The sequence below is a fragment of the Amblyomma americanum genome, chromosome 9 (genome assembly GCF_052857255.1).
Source record: "Amblyomma americanum isolate KBUSLIRL-KWMA chromosome 9, ASM5285725v1, whole genome shotgun sequence".
In the NCBI taxonomy this organism is placed as follows: Eukaryota; Metazoa; Arthropoda; class Arachnida; order Ixodida; family Ixodidae; genus Amblyomma; species Amblyomma americanum.
The window spans coordinates 122,340,798-122,366,693 of record NC_135505.1 but is presented as its reverse complement, the minus strand read 5'-3'; the positions used below and the strand labels follow the sequence as shown (position 1 = coordinate 122,366,693).

Below are 25,896 nucleotides of genomic sequence, written 5' to 3'. Positions count from 1 at the left end.
GTCCGTGCATGGTGTCCGTGCATTGTGTCCGTGCATTGTGTCCGTGCATTTTGTCCATGTATTGTGTCCATGTATTGTGTCCGTGTATTGTGTCCGTGTATATTATTCGTGTATTGTGTCCGTGTATTGTGTCCGCATCTATATTTCTATGGTTCCATGTTTCTTCTCTTGCATGCAAACCGAGGTTTTAAGTGTGTGTGAGATGCAACAGAAACTGGTAGCTCTTTTGTTAGCCTGCAGCTCGAGATCACATCTATGAAGGTAAAAGCCGAGATCACCCCCTCAAACGTGTGGTAGTGACATGACGTTCGTATTGGCAAAACATAGCACCTGCATGCCCATTCTGCTTTCTGGGACTTCCTGGAGACTTTCGACCCCGATAGTACGCCTGGTATATCACGTGCTCGCCCCGACCAACCTGTCGAGCGTGGCGTTCTCGTGTCCCCTGAGCTTCTCGATGATGGGCTGGATGCCGAGCATGAGGAACTCGTAGCGAAGGTGCAGCCGGAACTCGAGGTGTTCCTGGCCCGGACCGTAGTTGAGGATGGCGTTCACGAATGACATGATGGCCGTCTTCAGGTTCACCTCATCTCTGTATACGCCCGTGCTCCGGTCCAGGTCGTTGAGCACGGTCTGTGAACGACAAAAGGAAGCGTTAGGAAGGGTGGTCACGAACAGCCCCTAGTGCGCGTACTAGACAACTTTGCTGATACAGAAAATGACCAAAAATGTTCGGAACTGTCCCTGTGTTTCATGAAATGCTTGTGATCTTTTCAATTCGTCAGGGAGAAGTCAGAGGGCCAGGTTTTCGCAAGTCTCAAGATCACATGTTTGCACTTTGGTGTGTAGAAAATTTAAAGGTATGGAGGCTAAAAATAAGGGTGACTTGTTCCTGGCGCCTATCCAAATTTGTCTTCCTAATAGCACAGATACCGTTTTAAAACCCGATAACTAGTCACGCCCGTTTTCCATACAGATTATTCAAAGTCATTCAGTGTAAACATTTCTGTAGGACATATTGCCCAATCCAAAATATTAGCCACTATTTCTGAATATGCGCAGTTCTCTTCCAAAAATAAAAGCACATGAAGACCACTCCGCAAAAAAATTACTAGTCCCACGCCTCGAATCCAGGTGGAAAATACTGTACGGATAGACACGAGTGCAAGCTCACCTGGAAGCGGGTGCGCTCGTAGGCGTGCTTCTGGAAGTGCAGCATAGCCTCCAGTACCTTCCGGTGGCCTCCTGGTACCAGGCACATGGCGCCAAGGATCTCAAGCACGGCGATCTTGGTCTTGATGTTCTCCGTGCTTAGGCTCTGGGCGATGGTGTTGATAGCTGTCGGGTGCGCCAACACGTGAGCCCGGCCATTCTGCAGTTTGAAGAGAAGAACTAACTATGGAACCTGTGCTTGGTCAGCTGCAGAGTTCTTTGAGCAGGCTTCGGTACTGCCGTTATACGTCGGTACAGCCGCAGGTAAACGTGGTGACCTGGCTTCCCTTATCCATTGCAAACTCCATATGCTCTCCAACCACACTCATTATGTTATAGATGTTTTACAGTGCATAAAACTTTCTCAATAAGGCCTCTGGCAACAATTCATGCATTCACCACCGATATAATGTACCTCAGTATGGGAACAGTGTCTGTTTTGCTCACGGGTGCACTTCCAAATTTCACTTCCCAGAGTGTGCTGGAGATATCAAAACACTGCTGGTCAGGAAAGGAGGGATGAGTGACTCTTGTCACGTTTAGGCCTGGCAGCTGTTAGTCAGATTCTCCCCAAAAATATGATGTAAATAACACTCCTACTCTGACTGAAATGATTCAGAAGTCGCAATTTCTCTAACCTATGCCCGTCGCCACAACTGTTAGAAGGCACAAATGTTATCCGTGGGTTAACACTGTCTCACATTCAAAAGCTCGAAGTACCAGAATCACGCTTTTAACGGTGTCTGTTTTGTTCACGGGTGCACTTCCAAATTTAACTTCCCAGAGTGTGCTGGAGATAATATCAAAACACTGCTGGTCAGGAAAGGAGAGATGAGTGACGATTGTCATGTTTAGACCTGGCAGCTGTTAGCCAGATGCTCCCCAAAAATATGATGGAAATAACACTCCTACACTGACCGAAATGATCCAGAAGTCGCAATTTCTCTAATCTATGGCCGTCGCCACAACTGTTAGAAGGCACAAATATTATCCGTGGCTCAACATTGTCTCACATTCAAAAGCGAGAAGCACCGGAATCACGCCTTTCACTCCACCGCTATGGCCACTTAGCATTGTTAGTGGAAAGATCAAATCAAATCAAATCAAACCACTAGTGCGTTTATTCATTAACTCAGTTGAATAGAAATTATGAATTGAAATATGTGCATATGGTTTAAATATAAGTCAGAATCAATAGCACTACCGCCTGTTCGAACGTAATTTTTTTAAGAAAAACCACTGGAACTGTGGTCAGCACTACGGCGCGGTTCAGGTGTCCAACGATATATGAGACAGATACTGCGCCATTTCCTTTCTCCAAAAACCAATTATTATTATTATTATTATTATTATTCACACCGAGAATGGTTATCAGCCATTTCCTTCCTGTGCACTGGTGCTCAGATCTCGTTCAGTACACATACTTATGAAGTTCATCTGCGATCAACTGATTATTTCTGAACCAATATTTTACATGACCTAACGTGTGCCATGTTCGAACTGGCACCCACTGTCTTCGTTTTGATTTTTACTTAAACTCCTACGAATAAAGCATGCAATGAATGAGACTGACAGAGTAAGTGCCTGGACAGTTTTTGGATAGGTATCGGTATAATTGCTATTTTTTGCTTTTTCCTTGCTGCTATTTTCTTCTTGGTGTCTTTCTCTCAAAACCAAAACTGTTAGGGGACATTCGCCGGACAGAAAAAAAGAAAGCTGTCATTGTATGCCTCGAGAACTTGGCCGGCGTAGTTGAGTGGTCTCTGTCATGTCAGTTGATCAAAAAAGGATGAAAGCTGCATGCTCGTCGCGCTGCCTCGTTGGAAGTTTCTGGCAGGAGTTGGTCGCGGCTGCCAACTGACAGGAGCAAGTACAGGTAAGTGCAAATAATTTTGACCTCCTGACAGGTAGACGTTTTTTCACGACTAGGAAGACTTCTATGGCTTCCAGACCACTTAGCGCACGAGTTGCGTAGAATATTAGTTGCTTAGGAAATGGCTCTGCAGAAATCAATCTAAATTTGATGTGTACCCTGTGAAGCTGCTCAAAACTCACAAGATCCGAGCTAAACAGCACTGGTCATAGCGAAGGGATTCATCCCTGAGTTTTAAAAATAAATAATTAAGTGGGGTACCATATTTGTTGCTTCTGTCAAAGCTAAAACAAATAGAGGTATTTCGAGAAGCCAAGCATGATCGAAGCACACTCGTGTGCTCCTTGACTTAAAACGCCGTACAGTTAACAAATCTTGGGGACGGAGTGGTGTGCTCATACCGAGTTGTTCATGAGCGCCTTGACGCAGCCGATGAGGGAGGTGTGGATGGGACTTTGAGCCGTGTTGTAGTCCATGCCGACGAGAAAATTCAAAAGGCAGATCAGGCCATCTTGGTCTAGGAAGCGCGTGACAAAGCTGCAAAGAGAGACACGCGACGCATTAGTAAAATTACAGAATAAATACCAGCCAAAACGACCACAACGCAGCATGTCATTCGCACATGCTGACGACACGAACACACTGTTCGCTTTGTTATGATCATGCTGACAAACACTGCATATTCCAAAACTCATTACGCTGAGATGAGTTACTGAAAAATTGCGGATTTTTGAAATTCCTCAAAAAGCTTTAACAGAAAATATTTGGTGACCATTGCCGACCGAAAAGGTATGGTGCGATTAGTTCTTTTGTTGTGAGCCATTAGTGAAACATGCTTGCTTTTAAGTTGCACTATGAGCTGATGTGCTACGACAACCACTCAAAACATAACACAACACGTTCCATTCATGTCAGTTCTTATCAAAATGGGATCTCTGGATTCTTCTCCGCCGTACAAGCTCCCCCACTCATTTTCTGAAAGGTCGTTCATTACAGAACATTTTATCGAGTTGAAAAACCCTGCATACTTTCCTTCGCCGTGTTCGCAAAATATAGTGACAGCTATAGTGTAACACACACGCATCGCTGCAACGTGAATGTGTGAGACATTTTTTTTTTATAGGGTTTAACATCCCAAAGTGACTGAGGCTATGAGGGACGTCGTAGCGGAGGGCTCTTTAACCATCTAGGGTTCTTTAAAGTGCACGGACATCGCACAGCCCACGGGCCTCAAGCTTTTCGCCTCCATCAAAATGCGACCGCCGCGGCCGGGATCGAACCCGCGTCTTCTGGGCCAGCTATCGAGTGCCATAACCACTGAGCCACCGCAGCGGTTGTGAGGCGCTTTTTAAGAGACACGGCGAAATCACAGCAAGTACACCTTATGGAGCACTCATCAAGGAATACATGGTTCCAATTCAAGTGTTTATGGGCAGCGTAGCATCGCAAATTATGAGCTGCTCCTGCTGAGCCTCAAAAAAAAACTGGTTTTTACACCTACATGAAGTCATTCTTGTCTGTTGCGAGTAAAACTGTTCACTATATCAAAACAATTAGTGATTAAAAACAGCATCAGTGTACCGTGACCAAGGTTTCCTTTGCCTAAATAAAGTTCGTAATGTTAGCAACACTTTTGTTGGTTTGTTTTTTTACTTCTTCGCGCTAATATGAAACTTCACCTGTTTGGTTGTGTCCGCAGAGCAGTTTTCAGGTTGTCCAGAAGTTTGGCACGTGTGTTGACTTCCTCCTCTTCGCGTGGAAACAGCAACTGGAATGAAAGCAGAAGCATAAGTTAACGCATGTCTGCAACAATGTCATACAGCCTCTTTCGACCAAGTACTGCCAAGTTTTAAATGATGGCACGCTCTATGACGATTTTACTAGTGCACGGGTGCAAGCAATCGTCATGAGCGGATCAGTAAATTTTTAACGTTTCTGACCTAATTGACAGATAAATTAGAAAACTTTTTTATTGTTACCTTCAGCACAAAATTGTCAATGTGAACGTTTTAGAGCATGTTCAGAATGATAAGAATTCCTTTGTGCGATGCAACTACAGTGTGGTTATTTTGTTTCAATATGAAGTGAGGTGTGGAAATTTTAAAAATTGTCAAGTGAGTTCGCACTCCCGCATAGCAATATTAGCAACCTCAAACGTGCTCTAATTGAAGGAACTCGGTCAAATATATTCGCAAAAAGTAAAGAAGCCACCGATTACTTTTTTGTTCCTTAATTTTTTATGACAAGAAGCATGCAGTTTGTTTATTTTCAACAATGATGCTGCTGTACGTACAGGCGCGATCCCATTGGAGTGCAAGAAATTATATTTGCTACGTCTTTAGTTGACCACACCTTGATCGGAATCGTTCGACAAAAAAATTTCAATCTTAAATACCTAATACGCGACTAGAGCATAAAATAAACTCGTGCTCCTCTGAGTTAAGCAATCTCATGCACTAATATCGTCCCCATTTTATGCCTTTGCGAACAGCGAAATTCTCAATCCTCTGGTTAGAGAAAACCAACAAACAGTTCCTGTCATTTTGTAGTATGCAAGGAATCAATCATCGTCTTGATGAAACTATGCTTCCGTCAGTAAAAACCGATAGTTTCCGCAGAGGTTCTTTTCCTTTGTCTTGCAGGAAGACAGAACACGTGAACAGCCCTATACAGACTTAGTGCAAAAACACTGCAGCAACAGTAGTGCTATGATATCCAGAAATTGTGCCTAAGAACATGTTTTGTTAATACGCAAGTGATTATTGTGAAGTGTAGTTTGTATACAAGCAAGAAGTATAGTGTCAGCTGCTTCCCATCTACCTTTCAATGCGGCATTACAAACTTTGATCTTTTTACTAGCATTTTTTGCTATCCTCAACAAACAAAAGCGTTCAGCTAAGATCAGTTTCAGACGTCTATACACGGCTGGGCATGCACTATGAATTGAAAAAGCAGGCTGAAAAAGTGCGCAGTTTACCATGGACATCGCGTTGACTCGTTCGATGTAGTAGTCCGGGAAATGGGATGATGTCGTGTCACGCTGCTCCTGCAATAGATTAGGCATCACAAATAATTTCTGGTGCGTGTGTGTGTGGTAAAAATTACGAGATGTTCGAATTCGTTCAATACAGACTTCCATCGAACGCAACCAAGCTGTAGTTGCCGTTAGCATTCCTTGCGCCGGGAAGGAACATGGTTTAGAACAAATTCTCCACGCGGTAGTTAATTCATTGCACCGAGGACGTAAGGGTTCGAGAAAAATATAAAAGAGCGGACAAGAAACGGCCCACATATAGACAAGTTTCATGCAATTATGCTAGTTTGCAATGCCCTGAAAGCCCGCATTCGCAGTATGCCACCAAGTGTGCACGTTTTCATCGAGTCGAGATAAAGTTATAAACTCACTTGGCATCTCTGATTCAGGATGCTTGTTGGGACTGGCATAGCTACAGTCTGTTTGTTAAACTTGCGCGTTCCGAAAATAGAGAGAAGCATGTTAGAGGCAACAAGTGTAGTGCTCCGGACACCCAAGACAGCTGATTAGCATTTCCTTGGGAATCATTGAGTTCTAGGGCAAGTCAGTTGCCTTTCAGACGCCACGTTCGTGATGAATATTAGGTAACCGGTTGAGGTCACTCCCGACACCACACTGATGGGTCCTCACTGACAGTACTTGCTTGATAGACGGCTAATTTCGCGAACTGCTGTAAAGACTCTGAAGCAGAAGTAGTACAGTGAAACTCCTTACCGTCTTTTTACTCAGGTACAGCTGCCACTTCTTTTCCGGTGGTAGGTTGAACATCACCTCTTTCTTGGCCGCAGTGAGGTCAAGTTCGTCCTGAAAAACACAATACATTAAAAAAACGTATTCCCTGAACCGGTCAAAACCAGTGGCTTTTCAAAGATGCTGCTGCAATCTAGCTCGCATTCACGTTCCGCGGAGCATGAAACTCTAAACGTTAAGGCACAAATTAAAATAAAGTCCCCGACATTTGTAAGCGTAGTAGTCAAGACGATTCGTCATGGCATAGGCGATGTACGGTGCACACGTTAACTAATCGACCTTTTCTTTCTTGGCTGCATCTTCGCTTATAGTGGCTGAGGTTAAATAATTATTAGGGCCTAGAACGGTCTCTCGAGACTAGCTATTAAGATAACAAATTACAGTGCACATTTGACTAAATACCGCAGTCATGCTTGAGCCGCTCCCCCCCTGGGAGCCGATAAATTGAAAATCCGAAAAGAGCAACAGCATTTCGCTTGTGCATAAATTTCTTCGCGCGCAATGCTCTCTGGGAAGCGGTCAGATGGCGAAAGCTGATGTAAGCTGCTTAAGTGTAATCAGGGTCATGAAAATCGGGCCAACGCGATTAGCTGAAAGGGGTTCGTTTGAAGGGGAAATGCCGTTTCGCTCTTGAGTTGTATCCCACTATAGCAACTTCTTTCTTTGCTTTATGTTTCTTTATCAGTTCGTCTCTATGTTGCCCAAAGTCTGTGGCATTACTAACATGTATTTGTTACTTCGTCCTCCGGGGTGAGGCAGTTCAAGTGCCTTTCCTTCCCTAATAACTAGCCAACCAGTCTTGTTGATACTGTGTGGTGTCATTTAGCTGCTCCAAAAGAACCAGTGTTGTGGTGTATCGCTTCCACCATGCTACCCGACCAGATGAAACTTCGCCAAACTGGCTACTGACCACCAGCTCGGCGAACTTGGCGTTGAGCTCGGCCTCGTCCGGCATCGGGTGGGTGGGCGTGAGCAGAGGGGGCGGGGCCATGGTGACCACGCCGTTCTCGACCACGTGGTAGGTGATCTCAGGCGGCTCGTCCGGACCCGAGGAGAAGCAGGAGCACAGGCCACCTCCGCCGCCGCCTGTGCCGGCTTTTCCGCTTCCCCCGCCGGCTCCGCCGCTCGCCCGATTGCCGGCAACGCCACGGCGCCTTCGCGCGGGCATGGCCGGCAGTCCTCCGGGAAGCGAGAGCACTAGTTGCTGCAATTGAGACAGAAAGAGAGACGGAGATGAGCTACTATTGGGAACAAGCCGAATGCATAAGTGAAGTGTGCACGAAACTTTCAAAATACTACGAGCTTAAGGGAAGCTGAAACGGTTTTCAAATTGCATGAAACGCTGTGGTTGGGAACAAGGGACTTTGAAAATCATGTGTGTAAATTTTTTCTCGATTCTGCTCGCAAAATAAGCCGCAATCGCTTGTTAAAAACCCGCCGCCGACACGCCTTCTTCGCTTCCGGAAGCGCCGAATGGGGGGACGGAACTGGCGGAAGTGACGCCATTCACGGGTGGTCTGCCGGCCGTCCTGCTTTGCTTGCTGCTTTTCGGCCCGCGCTTTGGTGAACGACGGATCCATAATTTGCAAAACGCAGTTCTCAAGCCAGCTGAAGCAACGCGCTACGCAGCAACACAGTCGGTGCTGGCCGGAGATCCCCGTAGATGACGTCACGACGATCCCGGCCATAAGCGGCGTTCGCTCGGCGCCCTGAGACGCTGGTGCCCGTTTTATTCCAAAAAAAAAACAGCTTTTTTGCGTTTATTTCCGCCCTTTTCGAATGCGATACTCTTTTTCAGCGGACTAAAAACTAAAAGAAGCCGCATGGAACTCAATTTTTTCGAAAAGTGCTTCAGCTTCCCTTTAAGCAAAGCCGGATGGTAACTCGTTGCCCTATCTGGTGCCCTGAAAAGCCAGGAGAGGGCGCTCATCATCGATTGCGCATGCGCACTAAACACATGGCTTAAACGGTATACGGCCGCGCTAGTACATCATCGCTGTGCTAAACATTTCTACCCATTGACATTTTAAGCTTCGGTTTAAAGAAGTTAGACGAGGCACTGAGACTTCAACGTTATAACCGTGGTTTCGTTGTATACGCCGATCTACCTTCACCATGGCGGAATTTGCGGCCTTTTAATAAGAAGGCGCCTCTTACTGCAAAGTGGGCTCGGGCTGTACATAGAAACGTGCACGATAGTTAACAAGGTAAGTTGTTGGGTGAGTTGTTGACGATATTCCGTGAGTACTGCTCGACGAACGGGACACAGAAGGTGTTGTGTCCCTGCGTGTTTCCTTCTTCTATGTAGCGTTCGTTGCGCTGTAGTCATGGAACACGATAGTTATGCTGTTGTGTTTTCCTTACTTATTGAAAGCTACAGCTTACAGTGCCTGAGGCAGAAAAATAAAATCCGGAAGATTATGTAATCAAAGGTCCACTTCGTTAGGCGCAGTGTGTAAGACACAGGAATTCTCAAAACGCCTCATCGAAGAGCGGCGCAGAGTGCTTCAAGGCCAACACGCAATGCAATGTATGACTGCTTATGTTTTGCTACGAGAGAAAGGTCGTTTGCAATATTTTCAGCAAAAACTTTTACCGGTTACCATTTGGAGGAAAGGGGGCGGGGAGGAAGGCTTCTGATAATTTTTTGTATTCGTTATTATGCCACAAACTTATATTAAAATTAACGCAAGGCAAGGGCCTATTCAGGCTCGTTTGGGTGTGTTTATCAAAGCAAACGTCAATGAACGCAAGAGTATGCTCAAAGGAAATCACTTCATGCATGTATAGAACATATTCAAGAATTAATTGCGTGCTGCAGGACTCCAATACCAAAGATTGGAGAAATTTTCTAATATCGTTGACTGCAAGTGACACTGCCGCTCAGATAGATGTGAGCAGGAATTTGGCAGCCGACAGATATCTTAAGTGGCGCACTTTCAGCAATGTTTTTTATGTTATCATCTGATCTGTTTAAACAAATCACGTTTCTTAACTACTTCATGTCAAGAGCAAGCGTCGATGTGATCCCAAATGATGTTCCTGTATTCTTTTCATGTTTTCTCGAAAACAAGCATTCAGTAAAGCTACACACGTTAACAATGCTCTGCATCGGCACATAATAAAATCTAATGAGCCAGTGAGTCTTTTTAACACATCAATCATGAAATTCTGTCTCTCGAGTTAATGAACAAATCTGCTAAACGCTCAATCTATAAAAACAAACATTAAAGGGAAAGCCAATGAGTGCACAACGCAGTCGACAATCCACCCTGCATGTCAAGTGGGGCCCAAGAATAAACCAAAACTCATCTTTGATCTCGAAAAGCAGAAAAAGACAGATGGCCTCGCGATAACGGACGACACCTCCTGCTGCTACTAGCGCCAGACAGCAGCGTAGGTTTCCGCTCCGCGATTTCTGGCGCTGACGTTTTGCATACGTCACCATGTACGCAGTCGGGCCCATGTGCGCAAAGAAGCGTGCGTGAACCCCACTGCGGTGAGCACTCAGCCGTAAGCGCGAAACGAGGTGGCATGGATGAGTAACGGAGCGTATGCTCGAAGCAAATCAAACGTAATCTTCCATGTGTTTGCTTGCCCGGAATATGCTGCAAGGAAGGCTGTTTTCCAAGACTTTGAAGTGGTCGAAAACCTCGGCCTTATTGTGAGCAGAACTGTGGAAGAAGCGCACGATACAGGATCAAAAGTCAAGACTGCAGCGGATTTTAGTTAAAAGCCGGAAGACCCGGTGATGCGTTATACTAGTTCAATGCCTGCTTTCCGCGAGCACGTTAAAAAGAAAGAAAACTAGGTCGACCAGATCTCGTTTTCTGCCGCGGTTATGTTGACCTGACCACACCACTAATCTCATTAGCGACTAATTTTCAAGTTTCTGTGCGTAATGCCGTAAGTGGCAGATGAGTGCATAGACTTCCATTCCAGAAAACAGTTGCCTTCACATTCACTAACAAACCTTCTCCTTCAGTCTTCAATTATTGTTGCTTCATTGGGTCATCACTGAACATGTTTTCGGCGTTCAAGTACCTTGGAGTAACATTTATAGCTAAGATGTCGTGGTCTGTACACACTGATTCAATTTGCGGCAAAGTCTTGCAGAAACTTGGATATCTGATTCGTACGTTATCTCCGGTCCCCTAAAGACTCTGAACTTGTGACGTACAAATCTGTAGTTCATCCTTTGCTTGGTTATGCGTCCTTGGCTTGCAGCCTGCGCACGGTATACGAAATTATCTAACTTGAAGCTGCTCAGAATCAAGCAGTTTGTTCCCATTTTTCGGCGTTATGACCGCAACTTTTCCCCTCTTCCGCACTCTCACCAGTCCTCAAAATGTCGCCGCATAGATTCGCCATAGTTATTACACTGCACTTTGAATTCGCCTTACCGCCTGTCATTTCTTAACGTTCACTAAACCAACCTTCGCAAGAAACTGCCATTCGCTGAATATTGTTTCTTTTTAACATAAACTAACCTATTGATATCTTCCTGCAAACGACAGATGAATGGCACTCACTTCCTGACAGGAGCCGTGTACTTCGATTGATCCAGTAGTGTGTCGACGTATTTGCTTTTTCTGATGCTGCCATTTTGGGAACAGGGTTCTTATTTTATGATGCCCACTCCCGCTACCACCGCCCTCAGGGCTGCAGTATATATAAGTAAATAAACACCCAGCACCGCTCATCCTACAGTCACCGCAAAAAATCTGAATGCCACTGACTGACTTGTAGCTGTGTACTCTCCTCATTCTAGACATACTGGCTTCATAACATGAAAACGCCTGCTGGTGCTCAAATCGCAGAATAAGACCAGTTCTGCAGCTAAAAATCTCAAGTGTATAAATGTATAATTACGCGCACTACTGAGCATCTCTGCATTTTTTTATTTAAACGAGGTAACTGCTGTTCTAACGGCGCCTGTTTGACTGTCGCTTAAAACGACGGAACAAGTAAGCCTTTGACACTAGCATCAATTCTACCCCAGCGGAACTAGATCCATACAGCTTCACGACGAAGCTTACACCGATAAAACGGGGCACAGCGCCGGGTCTGACCTTAATCAAAATTCGCATCACGCACTACCCGAAGGCAATGCATCTTGAACAAACTAGGTAGAAAATACAAGACAGCGTTGGTTACGAGGTCGTTTATGTAATTCGACCGTACTTATGTGCGCGCTTTCAGAGTCCTGATTTTCGAAGCATCGCTACCGGCAATTCCACAGACAGATCTACATATAATGAGCATTAACCCTCCGCTTAGCTTTAACGCTAATCTAAAATCCGTTCAAAGCTGAGATTAACCATTTCACTCTGCTGATACAGCTTCAAAAGCAAGAAATCATTCCTGCGACTTCGAGATCAACAACAGGCAATCTTAGAAAAGTGTCTTGTCAGAACAGCTACGTGATGTTAAACGGTACTTGCGTCAAAAGTATTTTCAGCGGGTGCCTAGATCATCATGCCTTTACTATCTCTCACTGCGATAACTGCAGGCAAGCTCTTACTGGTATCCTCATCATCAGCAAGGCTAGCTCCATTGAAGAACAAACGCTTCTTCAACTGATCGTCAGTTAGCCCTGTCCTGATTCAGCAGCGGCAACTCTACCCTTCAGACCCCGAGGAAAACTGCTAGGCTTAAAAAAAGGAGTGGAAAATGTGCTGCCACTTTTTTACGCTTCGTGCTCGTTGGCAAATGAAGTCATGCTTTCATAAATTTACCTGTCGCGTCGAGTCGTCGCAATCCATCCCGGTAAGGGCTGTCGACACGACGGCGGACCGCCGTACCATAACCGCATCGTTTCAGGCGCAGTCACATCGGAACGCACCACACATCACCCCAAGGGTAACGGTGTCCTCCCACCGACTACACTCGCGATAGCCACACAGCACAACGTTCTCAGACAAAAGCAGGAACACGCTGCTTAAGATGCGAAGCACTTCCAAAACACGACACGACACCGTCTTCATCGCCAGTAGAAGACATGCGAAGGCTATCCTCTCAGGCTACATACGTAAAAAGATAAGAAATAAAGTGAGGAGTTTAGACGTAAGCGGCGTCGTTAACAAGCGGCTGTCGTGTCAAATATCTAGTTCAAGAAAGGCTTCGTCGAACGGCGCCGTTTGATGACGCTTTCAAGTCGTACACTTCATCTAACGCGGTCCGCTTTCAGAGCTGGACGCGCGCTGGCTAGATAGGTGATCGTTTGCGAGATAACGGCATCGCTGATTAGCGAGTGCTAAATTCCCTGTTACAGAGCTACGTCACAGCAATGTCTCAATGCTCCGAACATCCGAATGCGCTCGTTCAGCCTCGATTATACAGAACACCGTTAACGCTGACAGCAACGTTGAGACGTGACACAGAACGTGTTGGAATATTGAGAAATGGTCATTTATGTGGTCTCTTAACAGTGGGCGGTACTAAAGTGTAATGTCTGATTGCGTGTATCTATAGAAGCCAAGTTTCGCTGCGACAAGTATGCACGCCAACATTGAAACCCTCGTATCACTCATAATTTTTCAAACCCACCATTAAGCACAAAGTATTCCTTGGTTCTCCGTGGGATAGTTTCTTGCAGCGTTGTTAAGGACGAGTGACCTCAAATTCCTAGCTTTTGCTTGTACAGAACGGCTTCTGGATTACTCATTTTCAATTAGGCAGCATGCTACTGCCAGTTCTCAGCAAGTTAAGAATTCGCGCACTAACCAAACAATTACGTATGTAGATTCTTTCAGCGCTCCTTCAGCACAAGTCTTTCCGTAGGCTATATACTAGTAAGCAATGACTCGTTTACGTTCATCCATTCACTCATTCAGTCAATCGCCTAGAATCTTAACTCATTCGTTTAAAAGCTCGTAAGACAAGCTCTACAGCACTCCTCTCACTGAAAATCAATATCTCTATGCATTGCGCATTCATTACACAGGCCCGAGTAACTGAAGCCGTAATTGCGCGCAGTTCCCGCCTAATTCAAGATTGTTATCAAAGCCACGTTCCCTCTTCCTTCCGACCGCCGTAAATCATCTCCGCCGCGACCCACAAAACCTCCTGCATTCACGGCAATCACTCGCCCCATGCAGTGCGAAGCCTATTACAATGTACCAACCTGACCGCATACTGGACCCGCAGAGCTCTGCAATGCGGCGTGACCACTACATTGAACGATGATCGGCAGTGATCGCGCACAGGTGTTGTTGGCCCGTAGGTCATTGGATCGAGAGTGATATCGCCGAGTCCGCCTCAAACTTCCTCCAACTCACCCTCAATTCTTTTTCAATCACTTCCGCAAGCCGAACGACCCTTTAGAGAGGAAGTGGTTTCTTGCTTCTGGCTCAAGCACTCGTAGCTCGCTTTGAATTCTATCGCTGCAGGGTTAACCGCAGGGTTAACTAACTACCCACATGGTCGACCATGTCAGCCATGCACAGCGATGTAGCTCGCGACCCGGAAGAGAACAATGGAGAGATATTCTAGTTTAACGCGTGAACGTTACATGGTTGTCGCGTTGCCGTTACGCCGAGCTGCATCAAGGGGCCAGCCGGAAACCGTAGCGCTGTTGAGGCGACATCAGTGAGAGCTCCGCTCAACAGTTTCAGTACTTACTTGCGAAGTCATTAGGAGGGTTTCCTCACTAGCTCTGCTCTTGCCAGCGTGTCATACAAGCCAATCGCCAATATGCTATCGATACGACATTCGATGAGGCAGTAGCCAACTGCACAGGCACTTAAAAATTCCTCTGTTGATGTGCATTGGCTGTAACGAAGTCTCAAACCTCATATCGGGACCAGGATTTTCAGCTTGCTGCAAGCAGCTGCGGAGTAAGTACTGGACGTGTAGTGCCCAGAAATTGTTCCGGAGCTCTATACTGTGGTCCGTAACATGTCCTACAGTGTTGCTGGGCGGCATAGAATTCATTGATCAAATTATTAGTGCACATGACCAGAGTAGCCTTCGAGACAAACACACTGCACAGGGGCTGAGTGCCCGTACTCTGTCAGAGTAGCGTAACCGGGACCGCATCAGGGTTGTTTAATCATCGCAGTAAGAAAATTCCGAATCTAAACCTGGCTATGACCTGAGGCCAGTTCCTCTAGGTTAGCTGACGGGGGAGCGCTGCGGCCTTTCTGTTCTTATTTTCGAGAATGAGCGTGGTATACAGCTAACTTCCTGTTCTGAACCACTAAAGCTGCCGGAATATGGCCCATAGACTACATGCCGGTTTCGGAACTGACGCTTTCAAAAATCTCAAGGGCCACACAACAGCGGTGACGTTCTGGATGCATGAGGCAGCGCTTGTTGTGAACAGTCCTGAGCAGTTCCTTCCACTACCGCAGCTTTGGTCACAGTAACTAACATCATGCTTACCTCATAGACAAGTTATTACCTTATAGATCTATATCATTGCAATAAACCATAAATTCATGGACTTGTAACATCATAGACAGGGTGCTGTATCCTGATTCATGGGCCTAGTGGGGAGTATCCTAACTACCGTAATCAAATACAATGCAGGGAAAGTATGTTCGCGGTGGTGCCGACACCGCAGTGATGCGCACGCAACGCTGCATGGTTTATCGCCCAATGTCGCCGTTGGGGGACGTTTCGGCACCGTGGCGCTGGTCGATCCGTCGTGCGACTCCGGCAGCAGCGGAGCGCTTCCAAGAGAGGTCGCCTTCTCCTCCCCTCACCGCGGTCGGTCCGTCGAAAGAGGTCAACGGCCATCGGCGTTTCGCCGCCGAGCCGATCACGCATAAAAGGCTGCCCCATTGTCTGTGCGCCGCCGCCGCTTTGCCCACGCCGGAACCGGGCAACGACGCGAAACAACTCGGAGCAAAATAACAAGAATGAATTCAGAAGAGGTGGGGAAAGAAAGAGAAAGCCGTAGCAAAGGCGCCGCTGCGGAGAAAGTGAAAAGCTCTTAGTAGCTGCTGGGGTGCTGGACATCATCGCGCTGAAAGCCACGGTCTTATGTGGCCTGGGGTCGTGCGGCCGCCGCTATAGCCCGCAGCGAGCGGCGGGAGGTGGCGCAATAGTCGCTCCTCGCGGTTGACCGGTCGCCCAGGAGGCCGAAAGCCGGTACGTATCTACACGACCGGCGGTTGCGTACGCACGGTGCGCACTTGAGTCCCTTCGCTTACTGCTCGTACAAATGCGTCGCTCGGTCGGTCGGTGGGTCGCGCAAGCCACCCGTTTGCAACCGGTATTTCGCGAAGCACATTCCGGCCCGGTGGGCTTGCATCGGATGCTGATGGACTTACTGTTTCACATTTACGCCGTTCCTCGAAGCGTACACGAGAACGCGAACGCTTATGCCTGCGTGCGCGTGGTTTTGATCAATCACCCCCCCCCCCTACCCTCCTTAACACCCCCCCCCCCTCCCACCAAGCTTCTTGTAATGGGTACAGGAGTGTCTGTGTTCCAGGGACGCTTCGAGAACAAGGGTTCGTGAGTTCGTGACGTGTGATAATGGACCGGCACCTGTGCTTTTAGTGTGTGCGGGCCGATTGAGTTAGACGTGCGATGCCTTGCGCTAATAGGAAAGTAGCTCGTCACGCTTCCAATTTGTCGAGGTTGAGAGGCTCAGTGATGAGTGCCTAGTGAAAGAGCGTTCGTTCAGGTCTTACGGATGAGCGACTGCAGTCTCTGTGGTAGCTTGAATTCATCTGCAAGCAGGTTTAAGCTCGTCCTTTTGAAAGCTTCCCTCGCGATCACTGAGCAGTAAAATGAAAAGTGCCGGCCATTTAAAGAGTGAGTGCGAAATGATACTTTAAACGGTTAATGACCTCTACGTGGTCGTGTATTAGCAGGGCCTCCGTTGTTCAAGCGGTGGTGAGGTGTGAACCCTTCATACCTGATGAATCTTCGATGATGGCCCCCAACCTTCGTACGTAAAAGATAGAGCCAGAGTAACACTTTGCAGACAGTTCCATTATCGATCTGGTTTGACCCAGTGTATTGACAACACCAGAATCACTGTCCTGATAACCACACAGCTCTTTGCCAAAAAAAAAAACAGCCATGCCTGGTAAAATAACGCTGCCTTCTTTCTACTTCGCCAGGATGTGCTCGATTTTTCAGGACCTTAGTTTACATCCGAAGACAACCATCCGCATCGAAGACAACCATGCGCATCATCACAAAGATAGCAGCAATCCTGCCGGTGTTCTTTGAAAGAAAGCCTGCTGGCTTTCCATAAGATGTCAGGAGCTTTCGGAAGACATTTAACGTAAGTCTTCTATGATTTTACGCGAGTTCAAAGGAGGTAAAGGTAAAGTTAAACGCCAGTTCCAGATGAACTCAAACTACTTCCTTCTCCTCCTCTCTTCTCCTCATCACGGGTTCATCGTTTTCTCCTTTGCCATCGGAGCAATTTTTCTTATTCCTATACTTTACGCTCTGCATAGCTTCATTGAGAACCCATCTATCTGGCTCACTTGTTACCCAGGGACGCTGGTTAGCTTTCCGCGTAAATTAGATTGGGTATTCTGACCCTCTCTTGTTTATTTACGCCTTGCATGGCTGAATGGTCAGTTTCTTTGTTTTGCCTCTTCTGACCAGCAGTCCTCCAATGCTCAGCCAGCCACGGCCGGATGGCCAGCGCCTGGCGGCCAGAGGATGGTCATCGAGTGTCTGACCCGTAACGAAGTGCGTGCGGGCACAGGGGTAAGAAACCCCACAAGCTTACACAGGCAAAAGAAAAAAGTCGCTATTTCTTCTTTATTTGCGTGCGTGGCACTTCTCTATCGTGTTGTTGTCGTTGTTTATCTTTGTGTTTTGTCGTTGCCGTTTACGTCGCCGCTTGATGACTTGGTTCGCGAGAAAAACCAGCCCGTATATGCATTACCGCCCGGGTCATCGCCACGACACGTGCCCGAGCGGGTCGTTTTAAGACGTGTGCTTCCAAGAAGCGAACAGTACCGAGTAAATCGGAGTCTCCACCATCATTGGGGACGCTCGGGCGAATGCTTTAGAGAGGAGTTCGTGCCTGAGTGCTTTTCGAACATCTGCGAGGCGCGCGGCGACATGAACGCGGAAGTGACGCGTGTCCTCCTGATGGGTGCTGCACTCGCTTGCTGTCGTGGCTTGCAGTCTTGCCGTCATCGCGGAGAGGTTGGACCTTCGCAAAAGGTTAATTATTTGTTCGCGCCGGGAGTCTCCTGGCATACAGCGTGAAAGAAGGAAGAAGCAGATGAAGGAGAACTGTAAGCGAGGCCTCTCTGCACGCCTCTGTCCTTAATTGAGAAAAGACAGAACGAGACAAGTACACAAGCTACGCAAGGAAAAGGGCAGCGTTAGTACCGCCTCTTTAAGTCTCCAAATCATTCCTGTTGCGCAGTAGTATTTTCCGTACGTAGTCTTAACCAAGCAAGCCCAGCAACGCGTCCTCTTAAATCCGTATCGGTATAGCGCTATCAGTCTAAGGGCGTATTTCAATCGGCAATAAGAAGCAGGTATTCTTGCTCCGAGAGACGGAAGAGCGTGTGTCAGATGGTGATTTGAATTCACATCCTGAGTTCTGATTGGACCATGACGGATATTTTGCTCCTTAGCGGATTCGAAGAACTGCTCCACAGCTGGGCTGCCATAGGTGGGCTGCAGTACCAACTACGCCAAAGTATCTCTGCTCGCTTTAGGTTGTCCATCTAGTTATAAGAAAAAAATACGCTTCCATCCTTTTCGAACTCCTTCGGCACTAAGCGACAGCAATAGATGTGCTACTTCTTGCCCGTACGGCCTCCCGAAGATCCTTCATGGGCCTGCAGAGGAGTCGGTGTCAATATGAGATCATCCTTTGAGTTAGGGGAGCCGTGGTCCTTACATTAACACAGCATGGACTGAGCTCTGAGGCGCCCTGATTCTGAAACACGCAGAGTTATGATCATTCATTGCTACGCATTTGTTGGGTTTTACCAAAAACCTCACATACAGTTGCTCAGTATACGTCTGATTAAGCTCTATTTTCCACAGGCTTTTCAGCTAAATCACGGTATCCACACGACAAACGTTTAAAGGGATGTCAGACACGGTGCTCTTAATTGCGAATCGCTGCTTTTCCTGCTCCTCGGGTGTGCTAATTAAGCACCCATGTCTATGGGCATGTACTTAAGCGAAGAAAAATGCAGCCCTGGGCGGCAGAAAATCAAGCACGGGATGAGGTTTTTAAATTTGCAGGGATACGGTGCCCGCTCTGGAGTCTGGAGAGGGTCATTAAGAGGGGCTTCCTCTGATATTAAACATGACTCGGCTGATGACGAAAATCAGACAGGGGATGAAATTAGCAGAATTTGCTGGGGACACGGTTCCTGGGTTGGAGTGTGGAGCGGGCTAATTGCTGGTCAGTAAGAGTGGCTTTCTCTGATACTAAACGTGACTCGGCTGATGACGATGATGATCTGGTAATAACAGAGATGGTAATAACAGTGACTAGTTGAGCTGGCACGTTCTCTTTTGATGCTGAGACTACCTCGAGGTCACTGACCTTGGCCTATTACGGCCAATACGGGACAGCCGTGCACTAAGAGCTCGGTTCCTCATCCTTCTCTGGTTCTTTGCAGCAGGCGCCCAGCGTTGTCGTTAAGTCATTGTCGAGTTGCGCGAATGCCAGCGTCTAGTGGCGGCCACGCAGCCTGAGGGCGAGAGAAGAGGGAAGGTGACCGGAGGTCGTGTGTCCGCGGGTGAAAGTGCTCCCTGCTGATGGCGACCGGTCATCCGTGACCAGACGCCCCAGGAACGCGGCGGCGATCCGCATGGTCGGCCGACGACCACCGCCGCTTGTTGCGACCTCGCTCGTGGTGAGTTGGTGCGTGCTTGTGTGTGTGTGTTGACATCGCCGTGACGTCAATGTCCGCCGACGTGGCTGTGCCGGAGCGGATGCGTCATTGTCCTACGCGTCCCTGGCATTGTGGGCCGGCGCCAATGAGCCGTCTACAACGAATATTCGGGTAGAGCGAAGCTGCACGCCTCCTTCCCTGTGCATGATGCGCAGAGGCATTAATGTTAGAGATAAGAAGTAGGGTTGTCGGTCAACGAGTGAATGGGAAAACCAGCGAACAAAGGAACACACCGGAGCAGACACAAAACGTGAGGACTGGATGAAACTGGTCGTCTCTTTCACTTAATAATACTTTCAGTCACTTGCAGCTTAACATCGATTTACAGCTTCAACCTTACATTGTGATTGGTTAAAAATGGGGACAGTGCAGCGAGCTATGGAAAGAAAAAATGACAGGTGTAACGTTAAGAGACAGGAAGAGGGCAGAATGGGTGAGGGAAGAAACACTGGTTAATGACAACCTAGTTGAAATCAAGAGAAAGAAATGGGCTTGGGCAGGGCATGTGATTCGAAGGCAAGACAACCGCTAGTCCTTAAGGGTAACGAAGTAGATTCCAAGAGAAGGCAAGCGTAGCTGGGGGCAGCAGAAAGTTAGGTGGGCGGATAAGATTAAGAAGTTTGCAGGGATAGGGTGGCTGCAGCTGGCAGAGGACTGGGTTAATTGGAGAGACATGGAAGAGGCATTTGCCCTGCAGTGAGGGAAGTCATGCTGATGATGATGATGACTTGGAATAACTTCAATCCTTTTCGCAACAAAACCCCTTCCCCTACTGCCTAATTCAGTGATTTTTCATTGGGGAAGCTTTCCTTCTTTATGGACATCTTAGGAATAAACTTTAGCGAAAAGGGAATTTTCCTGAGTTTTTTTAACCGCAATTTTTTTTCAAATTGCTGGCTTTTACAAGCTCTTCTAGAAAAAAGCGCCAGAAATATGCATTTTCGGGTTTAATTAAGCGAACTGTTGGCTACGAAACAGAACGTCATAATCTCAGCACCGTCCAATGCTGGCCTAAGATGTTGAAACTCGGACACTTTACCATGCCTTGGGCAAAATTTCCTTCTCCAGACTGGTTCCTTTGTGTCTCGTAACTTTTTCTAAAATAACCCTCCTGGCTCATTACCTTTGTTAGACAACCAGGCTTCTCATAGGCCATTTTGATCACACCGGGCTATCCGGAAGATAAGTCCTCCTTTCAGCACCGTCTAGTTTGTCATCGTTATCGAGTTGTTTGCAGGCCAGAGAGAGAGAGGCCAACAACAATAGAAGGCACAGAGGTCAGACCGAGCAATGATGAACAGGCCTGCTGAGTAACACATGGGATAAATGCCACCGTAGTAAAAAAAAAAAAAAATCAGCGCTGAACACGGTAGCACTCCAGAGTGTCCGCAGTGACGTCACCGGGGCAACCAGTCATCGTTATCGCCAGCCGGGGAAAACACGGATCGATATAGTCCGCCTTGCGCCAGGTCTCTCCCAACGCCAAGGCAACGGCGCGGCTGCCAGCCGAGCCACCCGCAAGCAAAGGAAACCGCGCGGCCGGGGATTCCGTGTTTCTTGCGTCCGGTGCAGCAGACTCCGGCAGCTGTGCCATTAGTGGCGGTGTTGGCCTGATCTCTTTCCACTGCGCAGGCAGCGGACTTTGGGGATTTTCTACGCTTGGGTTGGTCGCCGCGCCGCCAGGATAATCCCCCACGATTGCAACCCGCAACTGGTTTGCACGCTTTGCTGAAGCCCCCAGGGAAGAACGGTGCGAGTGTCTACGGCGTTCGTAATGTTTACGAAGAAGAAAAAACAAAGTAATCAGGAAAAGGTTCCCCCTTAAACCTTCGAGAAAATCGTGGACATTCCGGTTTTCTTCACTCACAAATATGTGCGAACGGAAAACTTTTTTTTTTGTTCAGTGAAAGCTCCGTGAGGAATATTATTCGGAGCTCACGGCGAGCGGTCATTTCCTTAGTGTGTCCTAATCGAAAATTACCATGATCAGTTTCTGATCAGTGAACGTTGTCACCCATCAACGGTTTCTTTAATGAATTTGCTTGAAAATGAGAATTAGTTGTCTGTAGCAATAGTACACCTAGGAGCACCTAAACCGCACAAACAAGGTAAGTGTATTTTACTGGGATAGCGTTATAAGGGCGGCTTTCTCTCGGATAGTCTTGTTCTGTGGGATAACCATGGTTTCCGTGCACGTTGAATGCGAGTGGTGGTTAGCGGTTGTTATCTTTACTGGTGTTTTAATCTCGGAAACAGAGCCGCCGCGGTGGCTGAGTGGTTATGGCGCTCGGCTGCTGGCCCGAAAGACGCGGGCTCGATCCCGGCCACGGCGGTCGAATTTCGATGGAGGCGAAATTCTAGAGGCCCGTGTACTGTGCGATGTCAGTGCACGTTAAAAACCCCCGGTGGTCGAAATTCCCGGAGCCCTTCACTACGGCGTCTCTCATAGCCTGAGTAGCTTTGGGGCGTTAAACCCCCATAAAACCATAATCTCGGAAACAATTCGTGGCAATTCTTCCTGTCGAGTCCTTGCATTAAGCTTCGATATAATAAAACAATTTGCTCATAATTGAATTTTCTGGTATGGCACCAGTTTTCATACCAAGTCCTTGCTTAGTTGTTGCCAGGCGACTTATTTTCTTTTAACAGTCGAGTCTGCATATAGTCGAATACAACTCAAGTGTGCAGTGAAATACCGCCCACATCCGTGACTACCTCTTATTGTTGCTCCCTGTGTTTCAACTCCCACTGGTCTAGTTGCCTTAACAAAGAGTTTATCACAGCATGAAATTATCAGCGAAACAGTGTAATAACTGAGGCTAGTTGGTGGTTTACTTAGCAGGAACCACGTGTAGTGTTCAAAGTATCAGTCCAGCGCGATTTCTCTACTATAAGGGCAAGAATATTGATGCCTGTACATTGTTTGATAAAGTGAGACCTTAAGGTGTTAATTTCTTTCACTTGTGCCATTGGTTGACGTAGTAAAAAGAGCCCACTGTGGGCCTTAAGCCATTGTTGCCAAACTTCCTTTTTTTTTTTAACCTGCGCCCTTCTCAAGCAGATTATAGTTTAGAGCAGACGAAACCCTTGTATATCTTTCGCGCAGCCAGCCGCAACCACAGCATTGGACTATCGGAGGCATAAGTAAGAGACCCCCTCCAAGTTCCAGCCCATGCCACACTGCGTGAGGGCGCCACTTGACAAAAAGCCCACTGCATCGTTCTCGACACCAGAAGTGCTTTGTCAGGTTGCGCCCCCACACAGAGTGGCAGTGATCAGAAGTTGGAGGGGAGTCTGTTACTTTGGCCCGCGAGAGCACATGCTGCGGATGTTATCGACTGGTTTCCGTGTTCGTTGCCGTTAGCGTTCGCCCGTGTGTACGCTCGGAAGTAACTGATTATCTGAGGGCCTCATCTGATCTGGCTCACTTGTCGAAAGGCCGAAAAACATTACTGGGGCCAAGACGCAGTTGGCGCAACACGCTTTCCTGCACACACGACGTACCCGAAGCCGGAAACTTCCTGTGCCAGAGATGTCCGACCCGTCTGAACGCCGGAAAGGTTTGTCCCGGACGTGTCTGTTCCTCCACGCGTCTTATTTCCGGTCTCGCGCACTCTGTGTGACCGACGCATGGTTGTTGAGGCGATTCGCTGCGCCAGAACTTCCTCTCCCGCCTGTCTAGTTGGCGTTGACGCGGAAGTGGTGTCGGGCTGTCCTCTACGCGAGGCCCTGGGACAACCAGAGACTTCCGGTTGGTTCCGGGGTGTTCTTGACTAACGGTCCACGGCGCCAAGGTCACAGGTCGCTGCGTGAGGTTCTAAGAACGCTGAGTAGCTGCGGGACGAGAATGTGAGGTAACCTAAGTACGGTCGTGTTTGAGTTGATGTTTTTTAAGGTGGCTGTGCGGTCATGATGAGCAGACACTCGTCTATAGTTTCCCTTTCTCCTCCCTTAGGTTGTAACAGCACGTGTATTTGCGGTGCTACATGGTAGAGTAGTGCGTACAAAGGATCATCATTATCTCCATCATCAGCCTGACTACACCCACTGCAGGGCAAAGGCACCTCGCATGTCTCTCCAATTAACCCTGTCCTTTGTAAGCTGCGTCCACTCTATGCCTGCAAACTTCATAATCTCATCCGCCCACCTAACCTTCGGCTGCCTTCTGTTAAGCTTGCCTTCTCTGTGAATCCCCTCCGTTACCCTTAAGGACCAGCGGTTATCTTGCCTTCGCAGTACATTCCCTGCCTAAGCCTATTTCTTCCTCTTGATTTCGACTAGGATGTCATTAACACGCGTCTGTTCCCTCACCCACTCTGACCGCTTCCGGGCTCTTAACGTTACATCTATCATTTTCCTTTCCATGGCTCCCTGTGTTGTCCTTAACTTAAGCTGAACCCTTTTCGTTAGCTTCCACGTTTCTGCCCCGTAGGTGACTACTGGTAAGATACTGTTGTAAACTTTTCTCTTGGGGGATATTGGTAACCTGCCATTCATGATCTGACGTACAAAGGATACGTATTGCCTAAAGTTAGAGGTCTGTGAATAGTAATTTTTGCAAACCGAATTGTATACGAATGCTGTAGCTAAAAACAAATCGAATACGATTCGAATAGTGATAAAACCGAATCGAATACGTCTCGAATATTCGTCTAATATTCGTTACTTGTGCAGATAACCTGCCGAAACAAGCAATAATGCGAAACTTTGAAGCGGTGGCGCTGCGGTAGGGTGGTGTAGCTTGTGAAGTTTAACCTATATAGCTGTTAAAGTGCGCACCAGTAATCTCCACTAAGGGGTCGCGGCAAGTTGTGAGCCTATAAAATCTAAGACCATCCAGTTTTACGTTTTGGGCAATTACGTTGTTGTTTTTTTACTGATGACGAACGAGAATAAATAACAGCCACACCTCAGGACACGAGACGGGCGACACCTAGGTATGAGTCATAGCCTCCGAGATCGCTAAATGTGCCTTAGGTCTGCCGCGTCTTCCATGTATGACCAATATGAACGCAATTACAAGTATACCAACCGCGTCGCGGCGTTGAGCCCTGATCCTGAGCATAGTGATCGCTGTAGGATTATACGCGCGGTGTCAATGCGGGCCCTGTTTTTTGAACAACCGTCTAAAGAAGACACAGCGGCCCTTATTCGAACCTCGTGTTAATTATTTGTAAAGTATTCGAAAAATTGAGAAATCGATTCGCTTCGAATAATTTTGAGCATACACTATTCGATTCGTTCAAGTAACCGAAATGGAGGATATTCGATTCGATATTATAATTTTTTTATTCCCGCACCCGTTGTAACAGTAGTACAGCACTTTACTTAGGACACTAATCACGTGTTATATTTTTGAAGAATGTGACGCTAACTAACATTTTGTACACTTGATTACCACTCCTTAGGGCACTCTGCACGATATTATGATTCATCTGAAAATAAAATAAATTGAGGAAACAGGCAACAGAAATTCATAGCTATCGAACTCATCGCGGATAAGGGGAAGGATCAAAGTGATTTTCAATTCCATATGAATGTCTTGCATTCAGTATTTCCGTTTCGTTTTTATTTAATGGCCACATGATCTTCTTCATTCACAAGAAAATTACCTACAACTACCGGTTAACGGGACAAGCTAGAAAGAACCTCGGCATTTTCTCGCACCCAGACCTTTGTTGCAGACAACTTAGTTTGCGTGTTAGAAAGTGGCACCATGACTAAATAAGACTGACGTAACGAAAACGCTGAGAAAACTTCGTTGCATTTACCCAGACGCTCTTATCTATCTCTTCGTGCCCGCAGTGATCTCAGACTGAGACTATAATTAAGCGTAGGTCGCTGTTGCCCAAGAACAGTACCGAGCTTTACATGATGACCCCTTGGAAACAAAGACTGGCTTCCGAGTAGCTACAGCTCCGCAGCCGTCCTTGCCGAGAAAGCCTTGGTACAATTCACCACGCGCGCCCCAAGCGGTAAGTCGGGGTAAGAACAGCGATGAGGTCACGCTAGGCGAATTCAGTTCATTACGCCTTGTTACAACATCGCGAGGAGAACTACAATTATGGGCGGAGTGTGGACGGGGAGGGGTCGAAGAGTCCGTGCGAGTCACGGTCGCTTAAGTCTTTAGGGCTTCCGGCTTTTTTGTTTTTCTTTCTAATTGTTTCCATCAAAGC

General features: G+C 47.3%; 1 protein-coding gene across 6 annotated transcripts in view; it reads right to left on the bottom strand.

The window, feature by feature from the left end:
- The window catches only part of DAAM (disheveled-associated activator of morphogenesis-like protein), a 153,248-nt gene that overhangs the window by 27,228 nt on the left and 100,124 nt on the right, over positions 1-25,896 (bottom strand). For all 6 annotated transcript variants that reach the window (XR_013308465.1, XR_013308466.1, XR_013308464.1 and 3 more), the window contains exons 2-8: positions 7,780-8,073; positions 6,834-6,923; positions 6,063-6,131; positions 4,765-4,853; positions 3,487-3,622; positions 1,175-1,372; positions 419-633 (exon numbers count right to left, since the gene is read on the bottom strand). Coding sequence is in view for 2 of the 6 variants with exons in the window: in XM_077637099.1 (XP_077493225.1) it covers positions 419-633; positions 1,175-1,372; positions 3,487-3,622; positions 4,765-4,853; positions 6,063-6,131; positions 6,834-6,923; positions 7,780-8,073 (1,091 nt within the window). In the remaining 4 variants the exon portion in view is untranslated. The remainder of the gene's footprint in view (positions 1-418; positions 634-1,174; positions 1,373-3,486; positions 3,623-4,764; positions 4,854-6,062; positions 6,132-6,833; positions 6,924-7,779; positions 8,074-25,896) is intronic.